Source organism: Triticum urartu, chromosome 5A (assembly GCF_056163025.1).
Source record: "Triticum urartu cultivar PI428250 chromosome 5A, HENAU_Tu73, whole genome shotgun sequence".
NCBI classification, from domain to species: Eukaryota; Viridiplantae; Streptophyta; class Magnoliopsida; order Poales; family Poaceae; genus Triticum; species Triticum urartu.
This window is the reverse complement of record NC_141877.1, coordinates 520,909,683-520,935,388: the sequence shown is the minus strand read 5'-3', so window position 1 is coordinate 520,935,388 and position 25,706 is coordinate 520,909,683. Positions and strand designations below refer to the sequence as shown.

The 25,706-nt window shown below is 43.7% G+C and overlaps 1 protein-coding gene across 1 annotated transcript in view; it reads left to right on the top strand.

Moving 5' to 3' along the window:
* Window positions 1-3,034, top strand: part of LOC147972431 (uncharacterized) — a 50,899-nt gene extending 47,865 nt beyond the window's left edge. The window contains exon 9 of the mRNA XM_087524329.1: window positions 2,963-3,034. Coding sequence (XP_087380455.1) covers window positions 2,963-3,034 — 72 coding nt within the window. The remainder of the gene's footprint in view (window positions 1-2,962) is intronic.
* Window positions 3,035-25,706: the final 22,672 nt, after the last annotated feature.

The following is a 25,706-nucleotide window of genomic DNA, read 5'->3' as shown; positions in this document are numbered from 1 at the left end:
ATAGGTGCGTGGCAGAGTACCTACAGGGTCTTTAAAGATCACCTCGTCCGTTTTCAGGACACATACACAGCTTTCCCATGTGCTCGGCATGTAAAATAGCCTTGTTGCTTAATGCACTATTTGTACCAATACGTTTTGACGTATCAATCGGGCTATAATGGAAACAGTTTCTAGCCCAACCTATGCGGTATTGGCTTATTTCTTAATCTGTGTCTCCCTATTTTTGTCCGATTGTCATGTACACCTCGGTACGACTTAAATCGCCAGGGGCTCTATTGATCCACGTATGTTATTTTTTAAACTCAACAAAGTCCGAACACTTTCACAGTGCAATTCGGCGTCCCGAATATAGCATTATATACATCGGCTCCGAATCATGTCTTTGGTCAATAGTTGAGTTGCCCGGCTCCTGTGGTTACTACCTTACGTTCCACTTGTTCGGCTAAGGTAGTAAAGGAAGAACTACTGCAATTGTGTTTCCGGTTCATCCGAACAGACACCTCAGTAGAGAAAGCCAAAAACTGACTATCATGATGTGGCGAGAGCTGGTCAACTATTTGGTGACTAAGTATAAATATCTTGCGATTTTTTCCGCATTACGCGACAGGCCGGCCTTCAATCGGCCGGGCATCCACAACACCCAAGTTTGGATAACCGAACAATACTAGGGCTGCACCTATACTGCCATTATAAAACTCCTATGACTAAGTGAGAGCGATAAAGCCATATAGTCCGACTGCCTGGTTCGCTGCACTAACACCTCCTTCATGGACCAAGACACTGGGTCAAGTGTGTTTAGGTGCTATCCCGAACACCCCCGTACTACCTACGTGGGGGCTGAAGCTGACGACTGGCCAACTCTTAGATATCGTAAACGGCCGCACAGGAGGAAAATATTTTAAAATAAAGCAAGCAGCACATCATACATAAGCATTGTTTCATAGTACAAGATTGGACAACGTAGGATACATTCATTTAAAAATGATGTCCTTCGAACACTGGCCCTCTACAATGCGGGATCCTTCTAGGACATCATCGAAATACTGCTCCGGCATACGGTGCTCTTTGCCTGCGGGCGGTCCCTTGGTTGCGAGCTTGACAGCGTCCATCTTCGCCCACTGCACTTAAACACGGGCGAAGGCCATCCGCGCACCTTCGATGCAGACTGACCGCTTCACGGCATCATGCCGGGGGCAGGCACCGACCAGCTGATACGTCTCCAATGTATCTATAATTTTTGATGGCTCCATGCTATATTATCTACTGTTTTGGATGTTTATGGGCTTTATTATACACTTTTATATCATTTTTGGGACTAACCTATTAACCCAGAGCCCAGTGCCAGTTTCTGTTTTTACCTTGTTTTAGAATATCGCAGAAAAGGAAAACCAAACGGAGTCCAATTGACCTAAAACTTACTTTCGGATTAGAAGAAGCCCAGAAGACTTGGAGTGCACGTAAGGGGATCTACGAGGAAGCCACGAGGCAGGGGAGGCATGCCCACCCCCTTGGGCGCGCCCTCCACCCTCATGTGCCCCTCGTGCCCCCCTGACGTATTTCTTCCGCCTATATATCTCCATATACCCTAAAACATCCGAGAGCACAATAGATCGGGAGTTCCGCCGCCAGAAGCCTCCGTAGCCACCGAAAGCCAATCTAGACCCGTTCCGGCACCCTATTGGAGGGGCAATCCCTCTCCGGCGGCCATCTTCATCATCCCGGTGCTCTCCATGACGAGGAGGGAGTAGTTCTCCCTCGGGGCTGAGGGTATGTACCAGTAGCTATGTGTTTGATCTCTCTCTCTCTCTCTCGTGTTCTTGATTTGGCACGATCTTGATGTATCGTGAGCTTTGCTATTATAGTTAGATCTTATGACGTTTCTCCCCCTCTACTCTCTTGTAATGGATTGAGTTTCCCCTTTGAAGTTATCTTATCAGATTGAGTCTTTAAATATTTGAGAACACTTGATGTATGTCTTGCCGTGCGTATCTGTGGTGACAATGGGATATCACGTGATTCACTTGATGTATGTTTTGGTGATCAACTTGCGAGTTCCGCCCATGAACCTATGCATAGGGGTTGGCACACGTTTTCGTCATGATTCTCTGGTAGAAACTTTGGGCACTCTTTGAGGTTCTATGTGTTGGTTGAATAGCTGAATCTGAGATTGTGTGATGCATATCGTATAATCATACCCACAGATACTTGAGGTGACATTGGAGTATCTAGGTGACATTAGGGTTTTGGTTGATTTGTGTCTTAAGGTGTTATTCTAGTACGAACTCTAGGGCTGTTTGTGACACTTATAGGAATAGCCCAACGGATTGATTAGAAAGAATAACTTTGAGGTGGTTTCGTACCCTACCATAATCTCTTCGTTCGTTCTCCGCTATTAGTGACTTTGGAGTGACTCTTTGTTGCATGTCGAGGGATAGTTATGTGATCCAATTATGTTATTATTGTTGAGAGGACTTGCACTAGTGAAAGTATGAACCCTAGGCCTTGTTTCAACACATTGCAATACCGTTTACGCTCACTTTTATCATTAGTTACCTTGCTGTTTTTATATTTTCAGATTACAAAAACCTTTATCTACTATCCATATACCTCTTGTATCACCATCTCTTCGCCGAACTAGTGCACCTATACAATTTACCATTGTATTGGGTGTGTTGGGGACACAAGAGACTCTTTGTAATTTGGTTGCAGGGTTGCTTGAGAGAGACCATCTTCATCCTATGCCTCCTACGGATTGATAAACCTTAGGTCATCCACTTGAGGGAAATTTTCTACTTTCCTACAAACCTCTGCACTTGGAGGCCCAATAACGTCTACAAGAAGAAGGTTGTGTAGTAGACATCACCAGCCGCTTCACGAGCCCAAAGTAGCTGCTGGGTATGGGTTCGGCAGGCCACAAGCGGATTATAAAATCCCTCATGGCCAATCCGGCCACCCTATGCAGTTTGGTCAACTGCTTCAGCTGATCGCCGAGGGGCACGGGACGCTCAAGCGCAAGGTATTGCGACCAGAATAGTTTTTCCGTCGAGCTCCCCTCTTTGGCTCGGAAGAACTCCGCAGCATTGGCAACACTCCAGGGCAGGTCCACAAATGCTGCTGGAGAACTCCAAATCTGGGTCAGTAAGAGGTATTTTTCCTCACATATTTGCTCTGCATGTTAAAAGCCTTACCAGCTGCAATTTGCTTCGCCTCCTGGATCTCCCGGCAGACATTTTGGGCTTCAGTCTAGGCCTCCTGAGCATTTCGTAGGGCCATAGCAAGTTCAAATTTTTGATCCGAATTTTTGTGCTCTAAGGACTCACATTTGCTTATAGCATCCTTGAGCTCTTGCTGGACTTCCTCCACCCTTGACTCATGTCTTAGGCGGATGGCTCGTTCCTCCTCCACCTCTTTCTTGGCCTCGGCCAGCACACTCTTGAGGGTATCGACCTCAGATGCGTCAGCTATGACCAAAATTATAAGACTCATTCAGATGGCAAATTATCGCTTATATTATTTCAAGAGCATTTTTGGTATCACATACCTTGCTTTTCCGCTAACTTCCGCCTCAGCTCAGACGCTTCGGAGGCTTGTGTGGCACCCCGGCTCAGAGCGACCGGTTTACCCTACATTGCCAGCCTCGAGACCATGTCTTCTGGCAACACACAACATATTGGTATAGAAAACAACCGCTTTATTGATGCTAGCGGAACAGAGCTCATATTACAACAGTGGTCGAGGCCAAGCGGCACATGATACGTCTCCAACGTATCTATAATTTTTGATTGCTCCATGCTATATTACCTACTGTTTTGGACTATATTGGGCTTTATTTTCCACTTTTATATTATTTTTGGGACTACCCTATTAACCGGAGGCCCACCCCAGAATTGCTGTTTTTTGCCTATTTTAGTGTTTTGGAGAAACAAAATATCAAACGGGGTCCAAACGGAATGAAACCTTCGGGAACGCGATTTTCTCATCAGATAAGACCCAGGAGACTTGGACCCTCCGTGAAGAAAGCCACGAGGCGGTCATGAGGGTGCAGGGCGCGCCCCCCTGCCTCGTGGGCCCCTCGAAGCTCCACTGACATACTCCTTCCTCCTATATATACCTACGTACCCCCAAACGATCAGATACGGAGCCAAAAACCTAATTCCACCGCCGCAACTTTCTGTATCCACGAGATCCCATCTTGGGGCCTGTTCCGGAGCTCCGCCGGAGGGGGCATCGATCACGGAGGGCTTCTACATCATCATCCAAGCCCCTCCGATGAAGTGTGAGTAGTTTACTTCAGATCTACGGGTCCATGGTTAGTAGCTAGATGGCTTCTTCTGTCTTTTTGGATCTCAATACAATGTTCTCCCCCTCTCTCGTGGAGATCTATTCGATGTAATCTTCTTTTTGCGGTGTGTTTGTTGAGACCGATGAATTGTGGGTTTATGATCCAGTCTATCTATGAATAATATTTGAATCTTCTCTGAATTCTTTTATGTATGATTGGTTATATTTGCAAGTCTCTTCAAATTATCAGTTTGGTGTGGCCTACTAGATTGGTTTTTCTTGCCATGGGAGAAGTGCTTAGCTTTGGGTTCGATCTTGCGGTGTCCTTTCCCAGTGACAGAAGGGGCAGCAAGGCACGTATTGTATTTTTTCCATCGAGGATAACAAGATTGGTTTTTTTATCATATTGCATGAAACTATCCTTCTACATCATGTTATCTTGGTTAAGGCATTACTCTGTTTTTAACTTAATACTCTAGATGCATGCTAGATAGCGGTCGATGAGTGGAGTAATAGTAGTAGATGCAGGCAGGAGTCGGTCTATTTGTCTCAGACGTGATGCCTATATACATGATCATACCTAGATATTCTCATAACTATGCTCAATTCTGTCAATTGCTCAATAGTAATTTGTTCACCCACCGTAGAATACTTATGCTCTTGAGAGAAGCCACTAGTGAAACCTATGGCCCCTGGGTCTCTTTCTCATCATATCAATCTCCATCACTTTATTATTGCTTTGCTTTTTTACTTTGCCTTTTACTTTTCACTTTGCATCTCTATACCAAAAATACCAAAAATATTATTTATCATCTCTATCAGATCTCACTTTCGTAAGTGGCCATGAAGGTATTGACAACCCCTAAGCGCGTTGGTTGCGTTGAGCTATTGTTTTTGTGCAGGTACGAGGGACTCGCGCGTAGCCTCCTACTGGATTGATACCTTGGTTCTCAAAAACTGAGGGAAATACTTACGCTACTTTGCTGCATCATCCTCGCCTCTTCAGGGAAATCCAACGCAGTGCTCAAGAGATAGCAGCACACTCGGGGCGGCTAAACAATATGTACATTATTTAGTGAACATAAAGGGGCCTCGATCTGAACAACTACGTGGCAGCAGAATAACGTCGTAGCGGAAGCTCCATATCACAGGGACACCGATGTGGACACGATCTAGACTCGAACAGTGCTCCTTTCCAACGAGACTTTCCTGAAATCTGGCATGACACGCCAGGTCAGTACATTGAATGTACTTGCAAGCTCACAATAAGCAAAATCATAATGACAAACAATATCATGATATTTAACCAATTATTAATAATTCAACACTATATGACAACATGTTGTGATCATACATCGAATGTCCCTCAGGACAACTTACCAACCGTGATCATTCTCAGATCACAAGCACACCACCAACGTGGTGAAACACACCACCAACGTGGTAAAACACACCACCATCGTGGTCTTTTACAAAATGACTTGTGATCCTTACGGCGATCACCACCACGACCAATATCTGATCCCAATTTCCTCGATGGCCTTTCTTCCATCGTCAACCATGCAAAGTTTATGGTTTAGTGTGCAATTTTTATTAATCGTTGACTCATGGTGGGACCTACTACGAGGTGTCCATGACCGTGGACGCGGCTATCGATAGATTATACACTCTGCAGAGGTAGCACACTGTACCCACACCACGGAACCCATGGCCTCGCACTCCCATTCGGGTGGACCAACGGCATTCCGACAAAACCCCTCCATTGCCACAGCACTCTCCCGGCCACTCCGACCCAAATCCCCAACGGGCTGGTCCTGGGTGGCCCCGTGTCTACCAAAGACACCCCGACCACCGTCGTGGCCAACTCCCACTCGGGGACACTCCCACTTGGGGACTCGGTACCATAATCTCATCAACGAGCACACAAGGTTATGCCTGCCTGCCGGGCCAGGGCAAACACGACATAACCTTCCCTAGATGGAGGCACCGACTAGAGGTCGTGTCAATGGACCGAATCAAGGCCTTCCCATAAAGGCAAATGTGGTTGCACTGGAGAGAAACTCGATTCAGCGGCACCATGACCCAGTCAACGGTGTATTCTAGTTGAGTTATATTCAGGTTCAATTGTTAACAATGACCGGTGTCATAGCATGCCATGAAATGCAAAACAACACATGCATCATATACTGATCAACATGACAGATGTCATCCACATTCACACCAAGCATAAACGTCAACAACTCAGATTACTTTACTTGCTCAAACTGACTCTTACTAGTCAAAAATATTTTTGTCACAAGTTTTCATATATTTTCTTACGCAAGAAAGTAACTCCGATAAATTTCTTATATGTTTGACAAAAGATTTTACTATCAATAACTCTTAATTTCTTTATCACTAAGTTGGGTTCAATCATTCTGTAAAACAAGTAATATGCTTTAACAAGTATTTAACAGAACATTTTCTCACAAACATTTTCTCACAAGCATAATAACTAACCAACATTTAACAGAATACAAATAACTCAATAATTATTTAAATGCATGGATTAATCAATTCATTCAAGTAAGAAAATCACAAATATTGCAATGGCATCATGAAAATGTTGCTGTGGCTTGCCTTAGTGCAGATGAGGTTCACAAGCCTCCTGGTGATCCTCAAGACAAGCCTCACCTTCTGAAAATAATTTTAAACACAAAAAGAAAATATCAAGGACATTTCTGAAATTCACCAGAAATTCTAAACAGCTCAGAAAAATCTCATCTTTGGTGAGCTGTTTTATTTTCTTTCAAAGAACACAATGCAAAAAGAATCAATTCATTTGGACTTATGGTTAAAAAGTTATAACTGTTTGAAGTGTTCTGTAAATTCAAATGAATTTGAATAAAAAGAAAAAGACTGGGGGGGTGACGTCGAAGGCGTAAAGCCCACGGGTGCCACCACTCATACCGCTTCGTACGCGTACTGAGTGGCTGACTAGCGGGCCCCGCTAGTCAGGTGGGGGAAGAGGGGGAGAGAAACAGAGACGGCCGCGGCTTCGCCGGAGCTCTCGCCGGAGACGAGGGCTCTTTGGCCAAAACGAGAGGGAGGGATGGCAAGAGGAGGTCGAGGCGCTCCTGCCCATACCCATAGCGTGGCTAGGGGTGGTCGGACGGCGTCAGAATCTAGCTCGCGAGCGGAGGCAGAACGAGGAGGTCATCGGAGTTGAGGAAGACGGTGAGTAGAGGCCGCTCCAGGGGCTCCAAGCGGGCGAGACGGCCTCACCGAAGAGAGGCGGAGGCCCTGGAGAGGTCGCCCAGGCCTGGGAGGGGCTGGAGCTGCTGCGGCGACCAGAGGGGATCGCCAACGAGCTCGAGCTCGGGATCGGCGGCCTGAGGCCTGCCCGGCCGGGCTACGGCTTCCTACTCGATCGTGGAGTGTGTGTGAGTGCTGGAGGATGCTCAAGGAGGTTGCGGAGGGGCTCTATATATAGGCGAGAGGTGAGGGTGCTTCGGGCTCCGCCGATGGACACCTGTCCACGGCGCCCGGCAACGAGCGGCGTCAGTGAGAGGGGGAGAAGGCGACCAAGGTCACGCGGCCACTGTGGTCGAGCAGAGACGAGCACAGGATCAAGGGGGTGACGACGAGCACAGTGCGCTCCGCACTGTTGGGCTGGCCGGACCTTGCTCGTGCATGTTGCGGCGAGCTCCGGCGTCGGTGAGTGCCAGGGCAGAGTTAAGGGTGTCGAGACGATGATTGTGGCGAGTTTTGGCAAGGTTGGGCAGGCGGGGAAGCGAGCACGCGAGCAACAGAGGCTCGGGTGCATCGCAGAGCGCATCGGCTGCATGCCAGCATGCCTGGACGAACGCGGTCACCGCATGAACTATGACATCAGGTCGATCTAAGCGTAAACTCAGTGTCTGGTAGTTTAGAGTGTTACCACGATTTGGTTTGGCTCCAGATGAAGTAGAGAAGATTTTACAAGTCTGGTAAGTTTCTGGACAGTAACTTTGTGATGTTACTGTGGTCAAATGGCTGGGAGTTTGGAGTTGTGCTTTGGAGGCTAGCTTAGAGTTACTAAGGTAACTATGCACAAGAAAGATCAGGTCAAAAGGAGCAAGTAAAATGGTAGTTGCTATAGAAACCACCATTTCTGTCCAGAACAGAAAAGATTTTCTGTAGCAAAATAATCCAAAAGTGATGAAATATTTTTGCTCAGGGAGGTGCCCTAGGGTCCCTAGAATATTTGTGAATTATCTTAGAATTTTCTGAGCCATAAAATTAGGGTTGCTTTGGAGCAAACAGATTTGCCTAAGGGTTTTTGAGAGGAAATGAATATTTTTCGTTTATGAAAAATATTCCAAAGATTATTTTGAGGTAGATCAGAAGTGAAATGAGGGTTTGGGAGAGAAATGAAGCACTTGGATGAAAGCCAAGGATGCCCAAGTGTTTAAGTCCAAATGAAAAGACTCAAGAACTCCAAGTTTCAAAAAAAATTCAAATGAAAACTCAAACAAATAAGAGAGGGCAAAAACCAGGCTGTCACACCTGGGTAGCTGACACCTGCGTCGCAGCCTGTTTGGTTCAAATAGATATGTGTGTTAATCTCCTGATTGAGACATTAGATCCTTTGTTTGGCCTTTCCTTGTGAATACCGAACAGAGTCTCAGGGGCTACTATCTATACACATACACTTCTTCTCATATAGCCAAAAGGTATTATATTATGTACCTCAAAGCCTCTCAGAAGGCTAGTATAGGCCTCATTCAATCCGCTTTTGGCGGACCAAACCCTTTAAACCACCGTACCCATAAGGGTACGATGTTCTTCTACAATGATGCCACTATGAAGTGCTTCCACCAGAGTATCCGGCGCCTCCGGATTGACAGAGGTTGCCGGTGGGATTTGCGCACCCCCTTCTTTCGAAGGTGGTTGCCCACCTGATTCTGGAGCCATATAGGTCTCTGAAATAATATTCGGTTGGGGACCGAATTGTGCATGGCCCCCGTCGTCAGTCTCCATGGGGGTCGACAACCCCATGTTTTCGGTAGCAGGGATATCACCCTCTGGCGCCACCGTGGCAGCTCCCCGCACCTTCCCTTGACTTAGAAGGGTCCTTCGGGACAACACTTCGGCATTATCCGTAGCTTTGGGGAGCAGGCCGGTGGAGGTGACCCGCTGTCCATCACGTTCGTATCCAGCGAATTCCCCGAAGATGAGGATTGTTGGGGGAGGACGCGAGCCGGACTGCAGCGTGTAATGCAGTATGTTAAAGATCATAGAGTGGAAAGGCGAATAGATATGTAAGTACAAGTGCCTTTGGGGGTACTTACGATCTAGCCAGGGGCTTCGGCCTGGGGCACCATTCATCGGCGTCCGATTCGGAGTCATCCGTGAGGGAGATTCTCCCTTTCTTGGACGCCTCCCCCTCCAGATCTGCGTAAGCCCCCTTTTCTTCTTTCCCCCTTAAGGGGAGATTCACTTTCTTCCTCCTCCCCTTCATCTTCATCAAGGGAGGAGTGGGTCTTGGTGTCTTCGGACACTACGTCCAAAGAACCTTTACGGCGGAGGCCTATTTTGGCCTCCTTGCCCTTCTTCTTGGCCCGCTTTTCCAGCGCATGATATGGCGCCGGAACCAGCATCCTCATTAATAGAGGGATGGCTAGGTCTTCGAGTAGCGGAGCCGGACAGCGAATCCGCTCCGCCCTCTTCGTCCAGCCCTGTGGGAAGAATCGAAAGCTTAGTAAGCCCCTTGGATTTGCAAACAATAAAGTTATCATAAAAACTTATGGGAGATGATGTATGAGTACAGTCGAGGACGAGATCCTCAGTTGTTTCTGGCTACGTCTTTTGGGTCTTGAACAGCAGCTTCCACATGTCTCCGTGCTCCTTGCTGAAGAATCTCCGCAGGGTCCATGGACCGGCCGGGTCAAACTCCCACATATGTCGAGTCCGGTTTTGGCAAGGGAGAATCCGGCGAAAGCGCATTACCTGGATTACGCTGGCGAGACTGGTATTCCTTTCTACCATACTCTTGATGCGCTTCTGCAGGATCGTCACCTCGTCGGATGACGCCCAATCCAGGCCCTTGTTGAGCCAGGATGTCAGCCGCAGTGGAGGCCTGGACATGAATTCAGGAGCAGCGGCCCATGTGGAGTCACGGGGTTCTGTGACATAGAACCACCCCTGCTGCCACCCCTTCATGGTCTCCACGAAGGTGCCTTTCGGCCAAGTAACGTTGGGAAGCTTGCTCACCATGGCGCCTCCGCACTCCGCGTGTTGACCGTCCACCACTTTTGGCTTCACATTGAAAACCTTGAGCCATAGGCCGAAGTGGGGAGGGATGCGGAGGAATGCCTCACATATGACGATGAACGCTGAAATGTTGAGGAAGGAATTCGAAACTAGATCATGGAAATCTAGCTCGTAGTAAAACATAAGGCCGCAGACGAAAGGATGGAGGGGAAACCCTAATCCACGGAGGAAATGACGGATAAATACTACCCTCTCATGGGGCTCCGGGGTAGGAACGATCTATTTTTTGACCGAAAGCCGGTGGGCAATTTCCTTGGCCAAGTACCCTGCTTCCCGGAGCTCCTTGATGTCCTCCTCTGTGACGGAGGAGGCCATCCACTTGCCCTGCGCTCCGGATCCGGACATGGCTTGAATGTTTTCTGGGGACGGAAGGGATCGAAGCTTAGGCTATGAAGCTTGAGGGTGGATGAGCTGAGGAAGAAGGAGGCGTGGGGTGAAAAGGTGGATTCTTATCTCCTTATAAAGGCAGTGAATATAAAGCGCCCCTCGACGTGCCTTAAAACTTGCCTATTCCCAAGGGGTCGTGCGGATGACATGGTTGGATCACCCAAACCCGTATTGATGAAGATCCCGCGATAAGAGGACACGATCTCTGTTTTGACAAGACGTGTCACCGGAGGCTGCGTCTCGAAACGCGAAACGGGAGATTGAAAAGTGATTCGAAATAATAAAGAGGCCAGACGTAACGTCTCGCCATCAAAAACTGTCAGCAAAGACATATCATGTTTTTAGTATTATGCCCTTGTGGCAGCGATATTGTGACTGTTAAAACGGATCTGGACATAGTTCTTGTTGATCAACTACTTTGGAGTATTCAGAGGAGGAACCCGCCTTGCAATGTCAAGGACAATCTGTGTGCCGGATACATCGTCATTGAAGCCTGGTTCAGGGGCTACTGAGGGAGTCCTGGATTGGGGGGTCCTCGGGCATCCGGGCTATGCAACATGGGCCGGACTAATGGGCTGCGAAGATACAAGATAGAAGGCTTTCCCCCGTGTCCGGATGGGACTCTCCTTGGTGTGGAAGGCAAGCTTGGTGTGCGGATATGAAGATTCCTTTCTCTGTAAACCAACTCTGTACAACCCTAGCCCCCTCCAGTGTCTATATAAACCAGGGGGTTTAGTCCATAGAGGCAATCATAATCATACATGCTAGACATCTAGGGTTTAGCCATTATGATCTCGTGGTAGATCAACTCTTGTAACCCCTATACTCATCAAAGTCAATCAAGCAGGACGTAGGGTATTACCTCCATCAAGAGGGCCCGAACCTGGGTAAACATCGTGTCCCCCGCCTCCTGTTACCCTCGATCCTTAGACGCAGAGTTCGGGGCACCCTACCCGAGATCTTTCGGTTTTGACACCGATACTCGCCGTTTTGCTGGATCAAGAAGGCGGAGGACGTCACCGAGCTGAACGTGTGGAGAACGCGGAGGTGACATACGTTGGGTACTTGATCGATGGGAGTGCGAAGAAGTTCGACTACATCAACCGCGCTGTTAAACGCTTCCGCTTACGGTCTACGAGGGTGCGTAGACACACTCTCCCCCTCTCGTTGCTATGCATCTCCATGGATATATCTTGCATGTCCGTATAAATTTTTTGTTTTCCATGCAACGTTTCCCAACAAAATCACCCAGCAAAATAAGACCGATGCGTGATAAGTTTTCTCATGCTTCACCACTTTGACCATTAGGCACCACAGAGACATCCAGGAGATTCCTTACGCCAAGCCCAACAGCTCAGCCCAACCACAACAGAGTAGGATCGACGCTCGCCATGCATCTGATGTGTTAGCTATAATGCTTCTCTCATCACTGCTTGGTTGGATACCCGCCTTAACAGCAACACTTTCTTCATTCTTTAACAGACCTGTCCAGTACGATAAGAACAAGAAAACTGTAAAATAATTTTAATTGGACTGCGCATCACATGGTTCTCAAGGGAACTTTGTTACAGGTACACCAAATCCCCCTGTAAATAGCAGCCACACAAGACATATAGATGTGTCCCCCTATAAGAAAGCATAGAACCTCGAGATGCTTTGCCACGAGCTATTAGGGAAACTGCTAGTACCAATCACCATACAAACAATCCCCCAAGTGGCTCTAGCTACCCGACATCCAAAGAATAAGTGTCTTACAAATTCCAATTCGAAACAAAAGGAACATAAACGATTTCCCTCCCAATTTTTTCTTTAGGTTATCTCTGTTCAACACCACATCTTGGAATAATTGCCAGAAGAAAATATTAATTTTTAGGGGAATGGCAAATTTCCAAATCATCTTATTATTAGCTCCAGAGAGGTTCTTCTCAAGCCAAGAATACATGGATTTAGCGGAAAATTCACCAGGCTTGGTGAGCCTCCATTTGATATCATTCGACATGTTAGATCTAGGCATTTCATTGGCTTTGCTGATAATTCGCCCCCACTGATCTCTCATGGTATCAGTAAAGGGATGCCATGAATCCAGGCAAAAATTCAGGTACAAACGTACCCCACAATATAATCCTGATCATGACAAATATCAAAAATAGCAGGATTGGTATCACATAAAGGTAACTCATCCATCCATGGATCTTGCTAAAAATCTAGCAACATCACTTTTTTACAACTACTTCCCTCCCAGAGAAATGATGATCTTTATCTATCAAAATAGATTTCCAATAGGAAGAATCATATACCACAATTTTACATTAGCAGTTGTTTTATTCCTAAAGTACTTAGCTTTAATAATTTGCTGTCAAAGGGCCTCATACTTCTCTAAGTTACACCACCATTTTACAAGGAGAATGGTATTTTGTTTCCTAAGATCGATCACCCCAAACCACCTTTGTGCCTACATCTGCATATTTTGCTCCAACGAGCCATATGGTACCGTTTCTTCATACTAACATGTTCCCAAAAGAATCTTCTCCTAGGTTTACCCAACTTCTCAAACATCGTTTTGTTCAAAAGAAACATGGACATAAAAAAGATGGGATACCAGATAAACTAGAATTCACAAGAGTTAGGTGACCCCTAGATGAAGTCGTGCTTCCAATCCAAGCATCAAGCTTCCTCAACATTTTAGAAACTAGGAAATCCCAATCAAAGGTTTTAAAGCAGAGAAGCTAACATGAACACCCAATACTTCATGGGCAACTTCCCCACATTACACCCGAACAAATCTGAGTACTATTCGATAATGTGGTTATCAGCTCCCAAAGCAAATATTCCACTTTTCTGATAATTAATTTTCAACCCCGACAACATTTTAAACAAATAAAGAAGCAATTTTATGTTGATCAACTTATCATGATCATGGTGGATGAAAATAATTGTGTCATCTGCATACGGCAACACAATCACCTCTTGCTCAATCAAGTCAAGAGCTACATACCAACCAGGAGATCGTTACTTTGAGCTTTCAAGGTAATTTTGGTAGGACATTTGGCAACCATTTTAAAAAGGAATAGGGAAAAGTGCCCCCCCACCAAACACCCTTGGCGCTTTGGACATGGTCCACATGTGTCATTCAACTTGATCGACACCGTCCCATTTCTAAGAACACTCTCAAACCAGGAGCACCATTTATTGTCAAACCCTCTAATCTTATGACATGCAAGTAAAAACTCCCAATTTACTTTATTGTATGTTTTTTGAAGTCCATCTTGAACACTATCCTTGCATGTTTCTTGATATGGGCATGATGTATTAATTCATGCAACGAAAGGATACCATCAACAATGTGTCTCTTTTTAATAAAAGCATTTTGTTGAATGCTAAAAAGCTTGGCAACAAAGGGTTCTATTCTAATATCCATTGTCTTCATGATCCACTTGTAGACACTATGCAACAAACAAGTAGGCCTATAGTGTTGGATCCTATTAGATTCCAACAACTTAGGAAGCAAGGTGATGATGCCTTAATTAAGCCTATGCACATCCGAAGACCCCTCATAAAAAGTATTGAAAATACGCATTATATCATCCTTAACTATGTCCCAACAATGCTGAATGAACTTAATAAGAATGCTTTCATGCCCAGGGGGCTATTAACCTCCATACTGAACAAAGCATATGTGACCTCTTGAATCGTGAATGGTCTAGTAAGGATAAAGTTGTCTAAGTCATTCATTTGTTCATGCTCACCCCAAAGACGAAGAGACAATGCAAACATGTTACTAGGAGCAGGGTCAAATAGGTTCTTATAGTATGTAGTTGCATGTTTAAGCAACTCAGCAATCCCCTCAATGAGAGTACCATTATCATCTAAAAAATGAATAAGTTTTTTTTGTCCTTCTATCATTACAAACTCCCCGAAAATATGTATTATTATTACCACAATGTAAAAGCCACCACCCATTAGACATCTGGGCCTACTACAACTCCTCAGTGGAATATAAATCATTAAGCTCAACTAATATGTTCACCTTTTTATTATAATTTTCAAAACTTCACAAGGTTAACTCTTCATGGCTCTTAAGGATTAAGAGCTCCTCTCTTAACTCATTCATTCTTTTCTTATTATGCCCGAAAATATTAGACTCTTTGAAATATTTTTAAAATCTCTTCAACTTAATGTTTAACAGATCAATAGGATCAGAACAACCCACATTTTGCACCCAAATGCTTTGAACGGAGGGCAAGAAATTATAATTATTAAGCCATGGCACATCAAACCTAAATTGCTTAGGTTTTGTTCTCTTCCACCTGAGATTGGCCATAGTCAACTTAAAAACATGCACTAAAGGGAAAAGGAATTCCTAGGAACTAGACGTAAGGGTAGATCTAACTTTTTCAGGGGCAGATTTTGTTGTTATTAGACCAAGTATAAGCCCTCCCCCGGTCATATAAATTTCCCTAAGGCCATATGTGTGAATAATAGAGCTGAACAAGTCAGAAGAATGAGTAAGTTGAACAACTCTTGACCAGAGAGTATTCTTGGTGACGGGATAAGAGTAACACAACGTTCAGTTCATGTTGATAGAGTGAGGCCTAGCTGTATTTGGGAAGGCCACATGTAGTAGGGACGGTCATAGCTCGATGGAGGTCGGGTCTGAGTCGTAATGCAGCTCCTTGCACTCGACTCCAAATTGACTTGGGGCTATTGAAAGGCCCAAAAAGCAAAACTCATTCTCGTGAGTTTGTTCAAGCGAGAATAAGTGAGAGTACATGTCCATGAGGCTAAGAGCAGGGGTACCTTAACAAATGATCAAGACCACCCAAGGTGTCCCTCCAAAAAAAGACCATCCAAGGTAATTGCAGGTATGGGAAGTTCGATGGTAAGTCTATATCCATGAGTCAAGTAGTCGAAGGTGAGTTGTCCGTATTGTCCATGGTACATTGTTCATTTTCATCCATGTATGAAACAGGCCTTTGCCTAGTTAGACCTGATCAATATTTGGGCCCATTTTCTTATTGACTTCAATGTTGACTTTGACCTTTCATTTTGCCTACTTCCATTAGTCGACTCGAACCCCCTATGAACGTACACACACATCTTTCCCCCTATGAGCACATCGGAGAGACTTAGCTGGCACATCATCTTGAGACCGATGAAGTCACCACAGACGTCTTCGTAGTCGACGGGAACGTCTTGTCCCACTGAATGCACACCGCCAGAAGGCCTGAAATAGATCGAGGAAAATAGGAGCACCGCTGTAGAGTCTAGGACTTGAACCCTGATGGTTTAGGGACACCATTGTCCTCGTAACCATCCAACCACAGGTTGGTTCAGGATTTGAACCTTGTTATTTGAGTTGGATATACTCCCTCCATTCCAAAATATAAGACATTTTAGAGATTCCAATACTGTAGCAACCTGACTAGAATGGATCAAGTCACTGTGCTTAAGTGTCATCCCTGGATCGGTATGCTGACACACACAGTACTCGAGGATTTATAACAGAGGTAAATCACATGTATAAAGTAACGTAAATACTATTACCTCAATCCATATAGCGGAAGTAACAAGGTTGTGGATTCCCATCAACACCAACGACAAAGTGGAGTGTAGAAATCGTAACCCTAATGTATCACTTACTCGTCGTAAGATAATCCTGCAACATGAGACGTTGCAGCCATGTAGGTCAGTACATTGAATGTACCGGCAAATTCACACCATAGGATAAAAATGAGAATGGCTATCTCTATATGCATATTTGGCTGGTGGAGGCTCAAAGTTTAGTTTTGCATAATACTAATTTTTCCGTACAACAAACGAATATATTTTATTTAACTACAAAGTTGGTTGAAAAATTATTGAGAAGGTTCCTCCAACTCAATCCCAAAATAATCAATTATAACCCAACAAATTAATTAAGTAAAGTGATGAGATCAAATCAACAATTCAATTACCAGATACTCAAGATGTCCATAACCGGGGACACGGCTAACCATGATTAGTTTGTACACTCTGAGGTTTGTGCACTTTTCCCCACAAGACTCGATCTCCTCCGTTGGTTTTCTCACACTACATGGTGTTTGAGAAACGGATGACCGGGACACAGTCTTTCAGAAGCATTTACTCTTTACTCTGGGTAGACAGTTACACCTACTTTCCCCTACATCTGCTATCTACCACTGAAAGAGGTGACGCAACATACTCAACTATGCCAGAGCCCATAATGGCTTGTGGCTGCACACAGAAGTTTCTAGCATGAATAATCTTATGATCCCTTTGATCCTGGGTGGCGAACCATAGGATGATCACACGGGTACTCCGAGATATCCTAGGACAACACTAGATTCTCCATGTGCCCGCAACCAATCCACCCATATGTGTATTTAAGTAGCCACCTTAAGTTAACCCTTAATTAACAATTCTCACATCTGTCATAGATACACTCAACCAATCCATGTCTACGAGCATACCATAGCAGTATAAGCATAACATAGAAGTAACTCCCAGGGTTTGATAATAAAAAGGCAATAGGTTCTACCTCATCATCCACTTCCCAAATACCCACATGTTACACATCCTACTCATGCAATGTTTGAGGGTTGGAACTAATGCATAAAAACTGGGTATGAAAAATATGATCAAAGTGTGAACTTGCCTTGTACTATTGATGAAGATGATTCGCACTCATAACTCCTGATAGTTCTACTTGTCACACTTCGGTTAATCTATCGTAAGCAAGCAATTGCATACATAAGCACTCATGCAAAAGAATCGAAAAAAAGATCTCGGAAAACTTCAAAAACAGACAAATAACTCTTGCAACATAAAACAATTTCTAACAGTACCAAAATTGGGTGAATTTGGTCTTATCAGAAAGTTTAGGTCAAGAGCTTCGATTTGCAAAAAGAATCAACTAAATCAGAGTTATGAAACTCAAGTTATGATCAAAAGAAGTTTGAATATGAATCTGAACAAATTTCGAAATTTGAAAATTTTAAAAAGTTGATGTGACAGGTTCACTGGATATGTGAAAACAAGACAAAACTATAGGCGCTGGTTTCATCTAATTTGGATGAACGGGTGAAAAATTATGGCTATTTAAAAAATCAGGGCCAAGCTGTTTTACAGAGGAAAAATAGGTATGGCTAAAAGAATTCTAGGTCTAATGTATAAATACAGAGACTAATTAGTAATATAATTATTCTACCGTACTAGTCTAAAAATAATAAACTACGGAAGTATAAAAAGAAAAACAACGAAGAAAGATACCTTTATAAGGTAGAGAAAAGACGACTTCGGAGAAAGGAGACAATTTGCAGAAGTCCCGCCGGAAAGGAGAAACATATTTTTTTAATGAATCTAGTGAAACTAAAATATTGATTTAACCCGATTCGGATGATTTTTGGAGGCTTTATGGGTCTATATTTATAGATGGTAAAAAGGTTTAGAGATTAAAGGCTAGGCAATGTGGGGCTAAACGTAAACGAAAATAAACGAAACAGGAAGAAAATCAAACACGGGCCTAAAGGCCATCGGCTGGCCGCGTGCATACGATCTGTAGTTTTTTTTGCCAAAGAAATAAAGAATAAAAAATCTAGGAAGAAAAAGGCTGGCTAGGCCTGGCCCATTTAGGAGAAAAAAAGATGAGGCGCCCGCTACCACTATGCTACACGTGTGGGCGACAAATAATTATGGGCTCTGCATACAGTTTTTTTAAATAGAAACAGAAGGAAAACCCAATAATGAAAATAAAATAAACTTTTATGTAGGAATATTATATATCAAAATTTTCAGGAAATATTTTCTACAGCATGAACATTTTTCTAGAGCCGAATAAAATCTACAAAAACTTAAGGAAAGCAAAGATTGCTACTGATGCAATAAAACCTAATAAAAATCATTTTAAAAATATCAAATGATTTCAAATTTATTACTCTCCAATTTTTTGATGTAACAAATCATTTTCCCCTATTTTCTATTTATTGTATTTTTGGAGAAAAATAATTTGAATAAACCCAAATAACTCCAAATTGAAAATAATTTAAAAGGGACTTTAAATTTGATTCTTTTAAACTTCCAACTTATATTTCATATGTTTTGAATAATTCATTTTATCTTCTCTCATGAAAATCATTGAGTTGCTTAAAGTTTCTGAATTTGAAATATTTCCAAATGAAATTCAAATCTTTTCAACAACCCTTTTTATTTATTTAAATGGAAGAAGTCATGTCATCTTCTCCCTAGGGTTTTGTGATGAAATAAATTTGAATTCTTGGAGATCAGAAAGCATAGTGAAAGTTTTGGGAAATTCATTTTATTCCCTCTCATTTAAAATTCAAAAACTTTCGAATTTCACTCAATTTCACACAAGCAACCACACCACAATCAAACAATCAAGCAAATCTATTTATTTAATATAACATTCCAAAATTTAGAATTTGGGGGTGTTACAAACCTACCACCCTTAAAATGAATCTCGTCCTCGAGATTCGGAGAGGCTAGCAAGAAATAGGTTAGGTTTGGGGTCTTCTCAAAAATCCATCAATTGTCACGAAGGCCTGGGCTGCTACCACCATTAGAAACATGGTTACAGCTCCATCAAAACTCATGTACTCTATCCTTATTGTTGACAGGGTCAGTCTTCTCAGATCTTCAGGATAATTCCTTCTCTAGGCTCTTCCAGTAGTGGCATAACCTTTTTTTTCAATTCTGTCTCCTTTCATCTTGGTACGATTCTTCTGTGACTAGGTCTTCTTAGCTGACGGGTCTGGCGCCAATACTAAACAACTATCAATATCTCATGGTGGTCAACAATTTCTGGTTTTCTGCAGGAAATTGGTCTAGGTTGAAATCTCACCGTATGTCCTACGGTTGGCAACGGTTTCCTGTACAGGGTTTCATCGTCCTACCATTCTAAGGTTTAAACAAGGTTGTGATATCATCGACTCTCTACTATGGGTAAGTTGTTGGGGAACATAGTAATTTAAAAAAATTCCTACGCACATGCAAGATAATGATGATGCATAGCAACGAGAGGGGAGAGTGTCGTCCACGTACCCTCGTAGACCATTAAGCGGAAGCGTTATAACAACGCAGTTGATGTAGTCGTACGTCTTCACGGTCGACCGATCCTCAGCACCGAACGTACGGCACCTCCGCATTCAGCACACGTTCAGCTCGGTGACGTCCCGCGAACTCACGATCCAGTAGAGCTCGATGGAGAGTTTCGTCAGCACGATGGCGTGGTGACGATTTTTGATGAAGCTACTGACGTAGGGCTTCGCCTAAGCACCGCTATGATATGACCGAGGTGGATTATGGTGGAGGGGGGCACCGCACACGGCTAAGAGATCAACAAATCAATTGTTGTGTCTATGGGGTGCCCCCTGCCCTCGTATATAAAGGAGCTAAGGGGGAGGCCGTCGGCCAAGGAGGAGGGCGCGCCAAGGGGGGGGGTCCTAATCCCACCGGGAGTAGGGCTCCCTTATTTCCTAGTTGGAGTAGGAGAGGAGAAGGAAGGGAGAGAGGAAGAGAAGGAAAGGGGGCGCCGCCCCCCTCTCCGTCCAATTGGGACTCGAGGGGGAGGGGGCGCGCGGCTGCCCTTGGCCGCCCCTCCTCTTCTCCCATTAAGGCCCATTAGGCCCAATATACTCCCCGGGGGGGGGGGGGGGGGGTTCCGGTAACCCCCCGGTACTCCAGTAAATGTCTGAAACCTCCCGAAACACTTCCGGTGTCTGAACATAGTCATCCAATATATCAATCTTTACGTCTCGACCATTTCGAGACTCCTCTTCATGTCCGTGATCATATCCGGGTCTCCGAACTACCTTCGGTACATCAAAACACAATAACTCATAATACCGATCGTCACAGAACTTTTAGCGTGCGGACCCTACGGGTTCGAGAACTATGCAGACATGACCGAGACATGTCTTCGGTCAATAACCAATAGCGGAACCTGGATGCTCATATTGGTTCCTACATATTCTACAAAGATCTTTATCGGTCAAACCGCATAACAATATACTTCGTTCCCTTTGTCATCGGTATGTTACTTGCCCAAGATTTGATCGTCGGTATCTCAATACCTAGTTCAATCTCATTACCGGCAAGTCTCTTTACTCGTTCCGTAATGCATCATCTCGCAACTAACTCATTAGTCACATTGCTTGCAAGGCTTATAGTGATGTGCATTACCGAGAGGGCCCAGAGATACCTCTCCGACAATCGGAGTGACAAATCCTATTCTTGATCTATGCCAACTCCACGAACACCATCGGAGACACCTATAGAGCACCTTTATAATCACCCAGTTACGTTGTGACGTTTGGTAGCACACAAAGTGTTCCTCCGGTATTCGGGAGTTTCATAATATCATAGTCATAGGAACATGTATAGGTCATGAAGAAAGCAATAGCAGTAAACTTAAACGATCAAATGCAAAGCTAACAAAATGGGTCAAGTCAATCACATCATTCTCCTAATGATGTAATCCCGTTGATCAAATGACAACTCCTGTCTATGGCTAGGAAACTCAACCATCTTTGATCAACGAGCTAGTCAAGTAGAGGCATACTAGTGACACTATGTTTGTCTATGTATTCACACATGTATTATGTTTCTGGTTAATACAATTCTAGCATAATAAACATTTATCATGATATGAGGAAATAAATAATAATCTTTATTATTGCCTTTAGGGCATATTTCCTTCAGTCTCCCACTTGCACTAGAGTAAATAATCTAGATTACATAGTAATGATTCTAACACCCATGGAGTCTTGGTGATGATCATGTTTTGCTCGTGGAAGAGGCTTAGTCAACAGGTCTACAACATTCAGATCTGTATGTATCTTGCAAATCTCTATGTCTCCCACCTGGACTTGATCCCGGATGGAATTGAAGCGTATCTTGATGTGCTTGGTTCTCTTGTGAAATCTGGATTCCTTTGCCAAGGCAATTGCACCAGTATTGTCACAAAAGATTTTCATTGGACCCGATGCACTAGGTATGACACCTAAATCGGATATGAACTCCTTCATCCAGACTCCTTCATTTGCTGCTTCCGAAGCAGCTATGTACTCCTCTTCACACGTAGATCCCGCCACGACGCTTTGTTTAAAACTGCACCAACTGACAGCTCCACCGTTCAATAAAAACACATATCCGGTTTGCGATGTAGAATCGTCCAAATCAGTGTCAAAGCTTGAATCGACGTAACCATTTACGACGAGCTCTTTGTCACCTCCATAAACGAGAAACATATCCTTAGTCCTCCTTAGGTACTTCAGGATGTTCTTAACCGCTGTCCAGTGATCCACTCCTGGATTACTTTGGTACCTCCCTGCTAAACTAATAGCAAGGCACACATCAGGTCTGGTACACAGCATTGCATACATGATAGAGCCTATGGCTGAAGCATAGGGAACACTTTTCATTTTCTCTCTATCTTCTGCAGTGGTCGGGCATTGAGTCTGACTCAACTTCACACCTTGTAACACAGGCAAGAACCCTTTCTTTGCTTGATCCATTTTGAACCTTTTCAAAACTTTGTCAAGGTATGTACTTTGAGAAAGTCCAATTAAGTGTCTTGATCTATCTCTATAGATCTTGATGCCCAATATGTAAGCAGCTTCATCGAGGTCTTTCATTGAAAAACTCTTATTCAAGTATCCTTTTATGATATCCAGAAATTCTATATCATTTCCAATCAACAATATGTCATCCACATATAATATTAGAAATGCTACAGAGCTCCCACTCACTTTCTTGTAAATACAGGCTCCTCCAAAAGTATGTATAAAACCATATGCTTTGATCACACTATCAAAACATTTATTCCAACTCCGAGAGGCTTGCACCAGTCCATAAATGGATCGCTGGAGCTTGCACACTTTGTTAGTACCCTTTGGATCGATAAAACCTTCAGGTTGCATCATATACAACTCTTCTTCCAGAAATCCATTCAGGAATGCAGTCTTGACATCCATTTGCCAAATTTCATAATTATAAAATGCGGCAATTGCTAACATGATTCGGACAGACTTAAGCATCGCTACGGGAGAGAAGGTCTCATCGTAGTCAACTCCTTGAACTTGTCGAATTTTTTTTGCAACAAGTTGAGCTTTTTAGACAGTAACGTTATCGTCAGCATTAGTCTTCTTCTTGAAGATCCATTTATTCTCGATGGCTTGCCGATCATCGGTCAAGTCAACCAAAGTCCACACTTTGTTATCATACATGGATCCCATCTCAGATTTCATGGCTTCAAGCCATTTTGCGGAATCTGGGCTCATCATCGCTTCCTTATAGTTCGTAGGCTCGTCATGGTCAAGTAACATGACCTCCAAAACAGGATTACCGTACCACTCTGGTGTGGATCTTACTCTGGTTGACCTACGAGGTTCAGTAGTAACTTGATCAACATCATTAGCTTCCTCACTAATTGGTCTAGATGTCACAGAAACCGGTTTCTATGATGAAGCACTTTCCAATAAGGGAGCAGGTACAATTACCTCATCAAGTTCTACTTTCCTCCCACTCACTTCTTTCGAGAGAAACTCCTTCTCTAAAAAGGATCCATTCTTAGCAACGAATGTCTTGCCTTAGGATCTATGATAGAAGCTGTACCCAACAGTTTCCTTTGGGTATCCTATGAAGACACATTTCTCCGATTTGGGTTCGAGCTTATCAGGTTGAAGCTTTTTCACATAAGCATCGCAGCCCCAAACTTTAAGAAACGACAACTTTGGTTTCTTGCCAAACCACAGTTCATAAGGCGTCGTCTCAACGGATTTTAATGGTGCCCTATTTAACGTGAATGTAGCTGTCTCTAAAGCATAACCCCAAAACGATAGCGGTAAATCAGTAAGAGACATCGTAGATCGCACCATATCTAGTAAAGTACGATTACAACGTTCGGACACACCATTACGCTGTGATGTTCCGGGTGGCGTGAGTTGCGAAACTATTCCACGCTGTTTCAAATGTAGACCAAACTCGTAACTCAAATATTCTCCTCCACGATGAGATCGTAGAAATTTTATTTTCTTGTTACGATGATTTTCCACTTCACTCTGAAATTCTTTGAACTTTTCAAATGTTTCAGACTTATGTTTCATTAAGTAGATATACCCATATCAGCTCAAATCATCTGTGAAGGTGAGAAAATAATGATACCCGCCACGAGCCTCAATATTCATTGGACCACATACATCAGTATGTATGATTTCCAACAAATCTATTGCTTGCTCCATTGTTCCGTAGAACGACGTTTTAGTCATCTTTCCCATGAGGCATGGTTCGCAAGTACCAAGTGATTCATAATCAAGTGATTGCAGAAGCCCATCACTATGGAGTTTCTTCATGCGCTTTACACCAATATGACCCAAACGGCAGTGCCACAAATAAGTTGCACTATCATTATCAACTCTACATCTTTTGGCTTCAACATTATGAATATGTGTATCACTACTATCGAGATTCAACACAAATAGACCACTCTTCAAGGGTGCATGACCATAAAAGATATTACTCATATAAATAGAACAACCATTATTTTCAGATTTAAATGAATAACTGTCTCGCATCAAACAAGATCTAGATATAATGTTCATGCTTAACGCTACCACCAAATAACAATTATTTAGGTCTAAAACTAATCCTAAAGGTAGATGTAGAGGTAGCGTGCCGACGGTGATCACATCGACTTTGGAACCATTCCCCACACGCATCGTCACCACATCCTTAGCCACTCTTCGCTTAATCTGTAGTCCCTATTTCGAGTTGCAAATATTAGCAACAGAACCAGTATCAAATACCCAGGTGCTACTGTGAGCTCTAGTAAGGTACACATCAGTAACATGTATATCACATATACCTTTGTTCACCTTGCCATCCTTCTTATCCGCCAAATACTTGGGGCAGTTCCGCTTCCAGTCACTAGTCCCTTTGCAGTAGAAGCACTCAGTCTCAATCTTAGGTCCAGACTTGGGTTTCTTCTCTTGAGCAGGAACTTGTTTTCCATTCTTCTTGAAGTTCCCTTTCTTCTTCCCTTTACCCTTTTTCTTGAAACTGGTGGTCTTGTTGACCATCAATAGTTTATGCTCCCTCTTGATTTCTACCTCCGCAGCCTTTAGCATTGCGGAGAGCTCGGGAATCGTCTTATCCATCCCTTGCATATTATAGTTCATCACGAAGCTCTTGTAGCTTGGTGGAAGTGATTGAAGAACTCTGTCAATGACACTATCAACCGGAAGATTAACTCCCAATTGAGTCAAGTGGTTATGGTACCCAGACATTCTGAGTATATGTTCACTGACAGAACTATTCTCCTCCATCTTGCAGCTGTAGAACTTATTAGAGAATTCATATCTCTCAATCCGGGCATTTGCTTGAAATATTAACTTCAACTCCTGGAACATCTCATATGCTCCATGGCGTTTAAAACGTCGTTGAAGTCCCGGTTCTTAGACGTAAAGCATGGCACACTAAACTATTGAGTAGTCATCAACTTTGCTTTGCCAGGTGTTCATAACATCTGGCGTTGCACCTGCAGCTGGTTTGGCACCTAGCGGTGCTTTCAGGACGTAATTCTTCTGTGCAGCAATGAGGATAATCCTCAAGTTACGGACCCGGTTCGTGTAATTGCTACCATCATCATTCAACTTTGCTTTCTCAAGGAACACATTAAAATTCAATGGAACAACAACACGGGCCATCTATCTACAATAACATAGACAAGA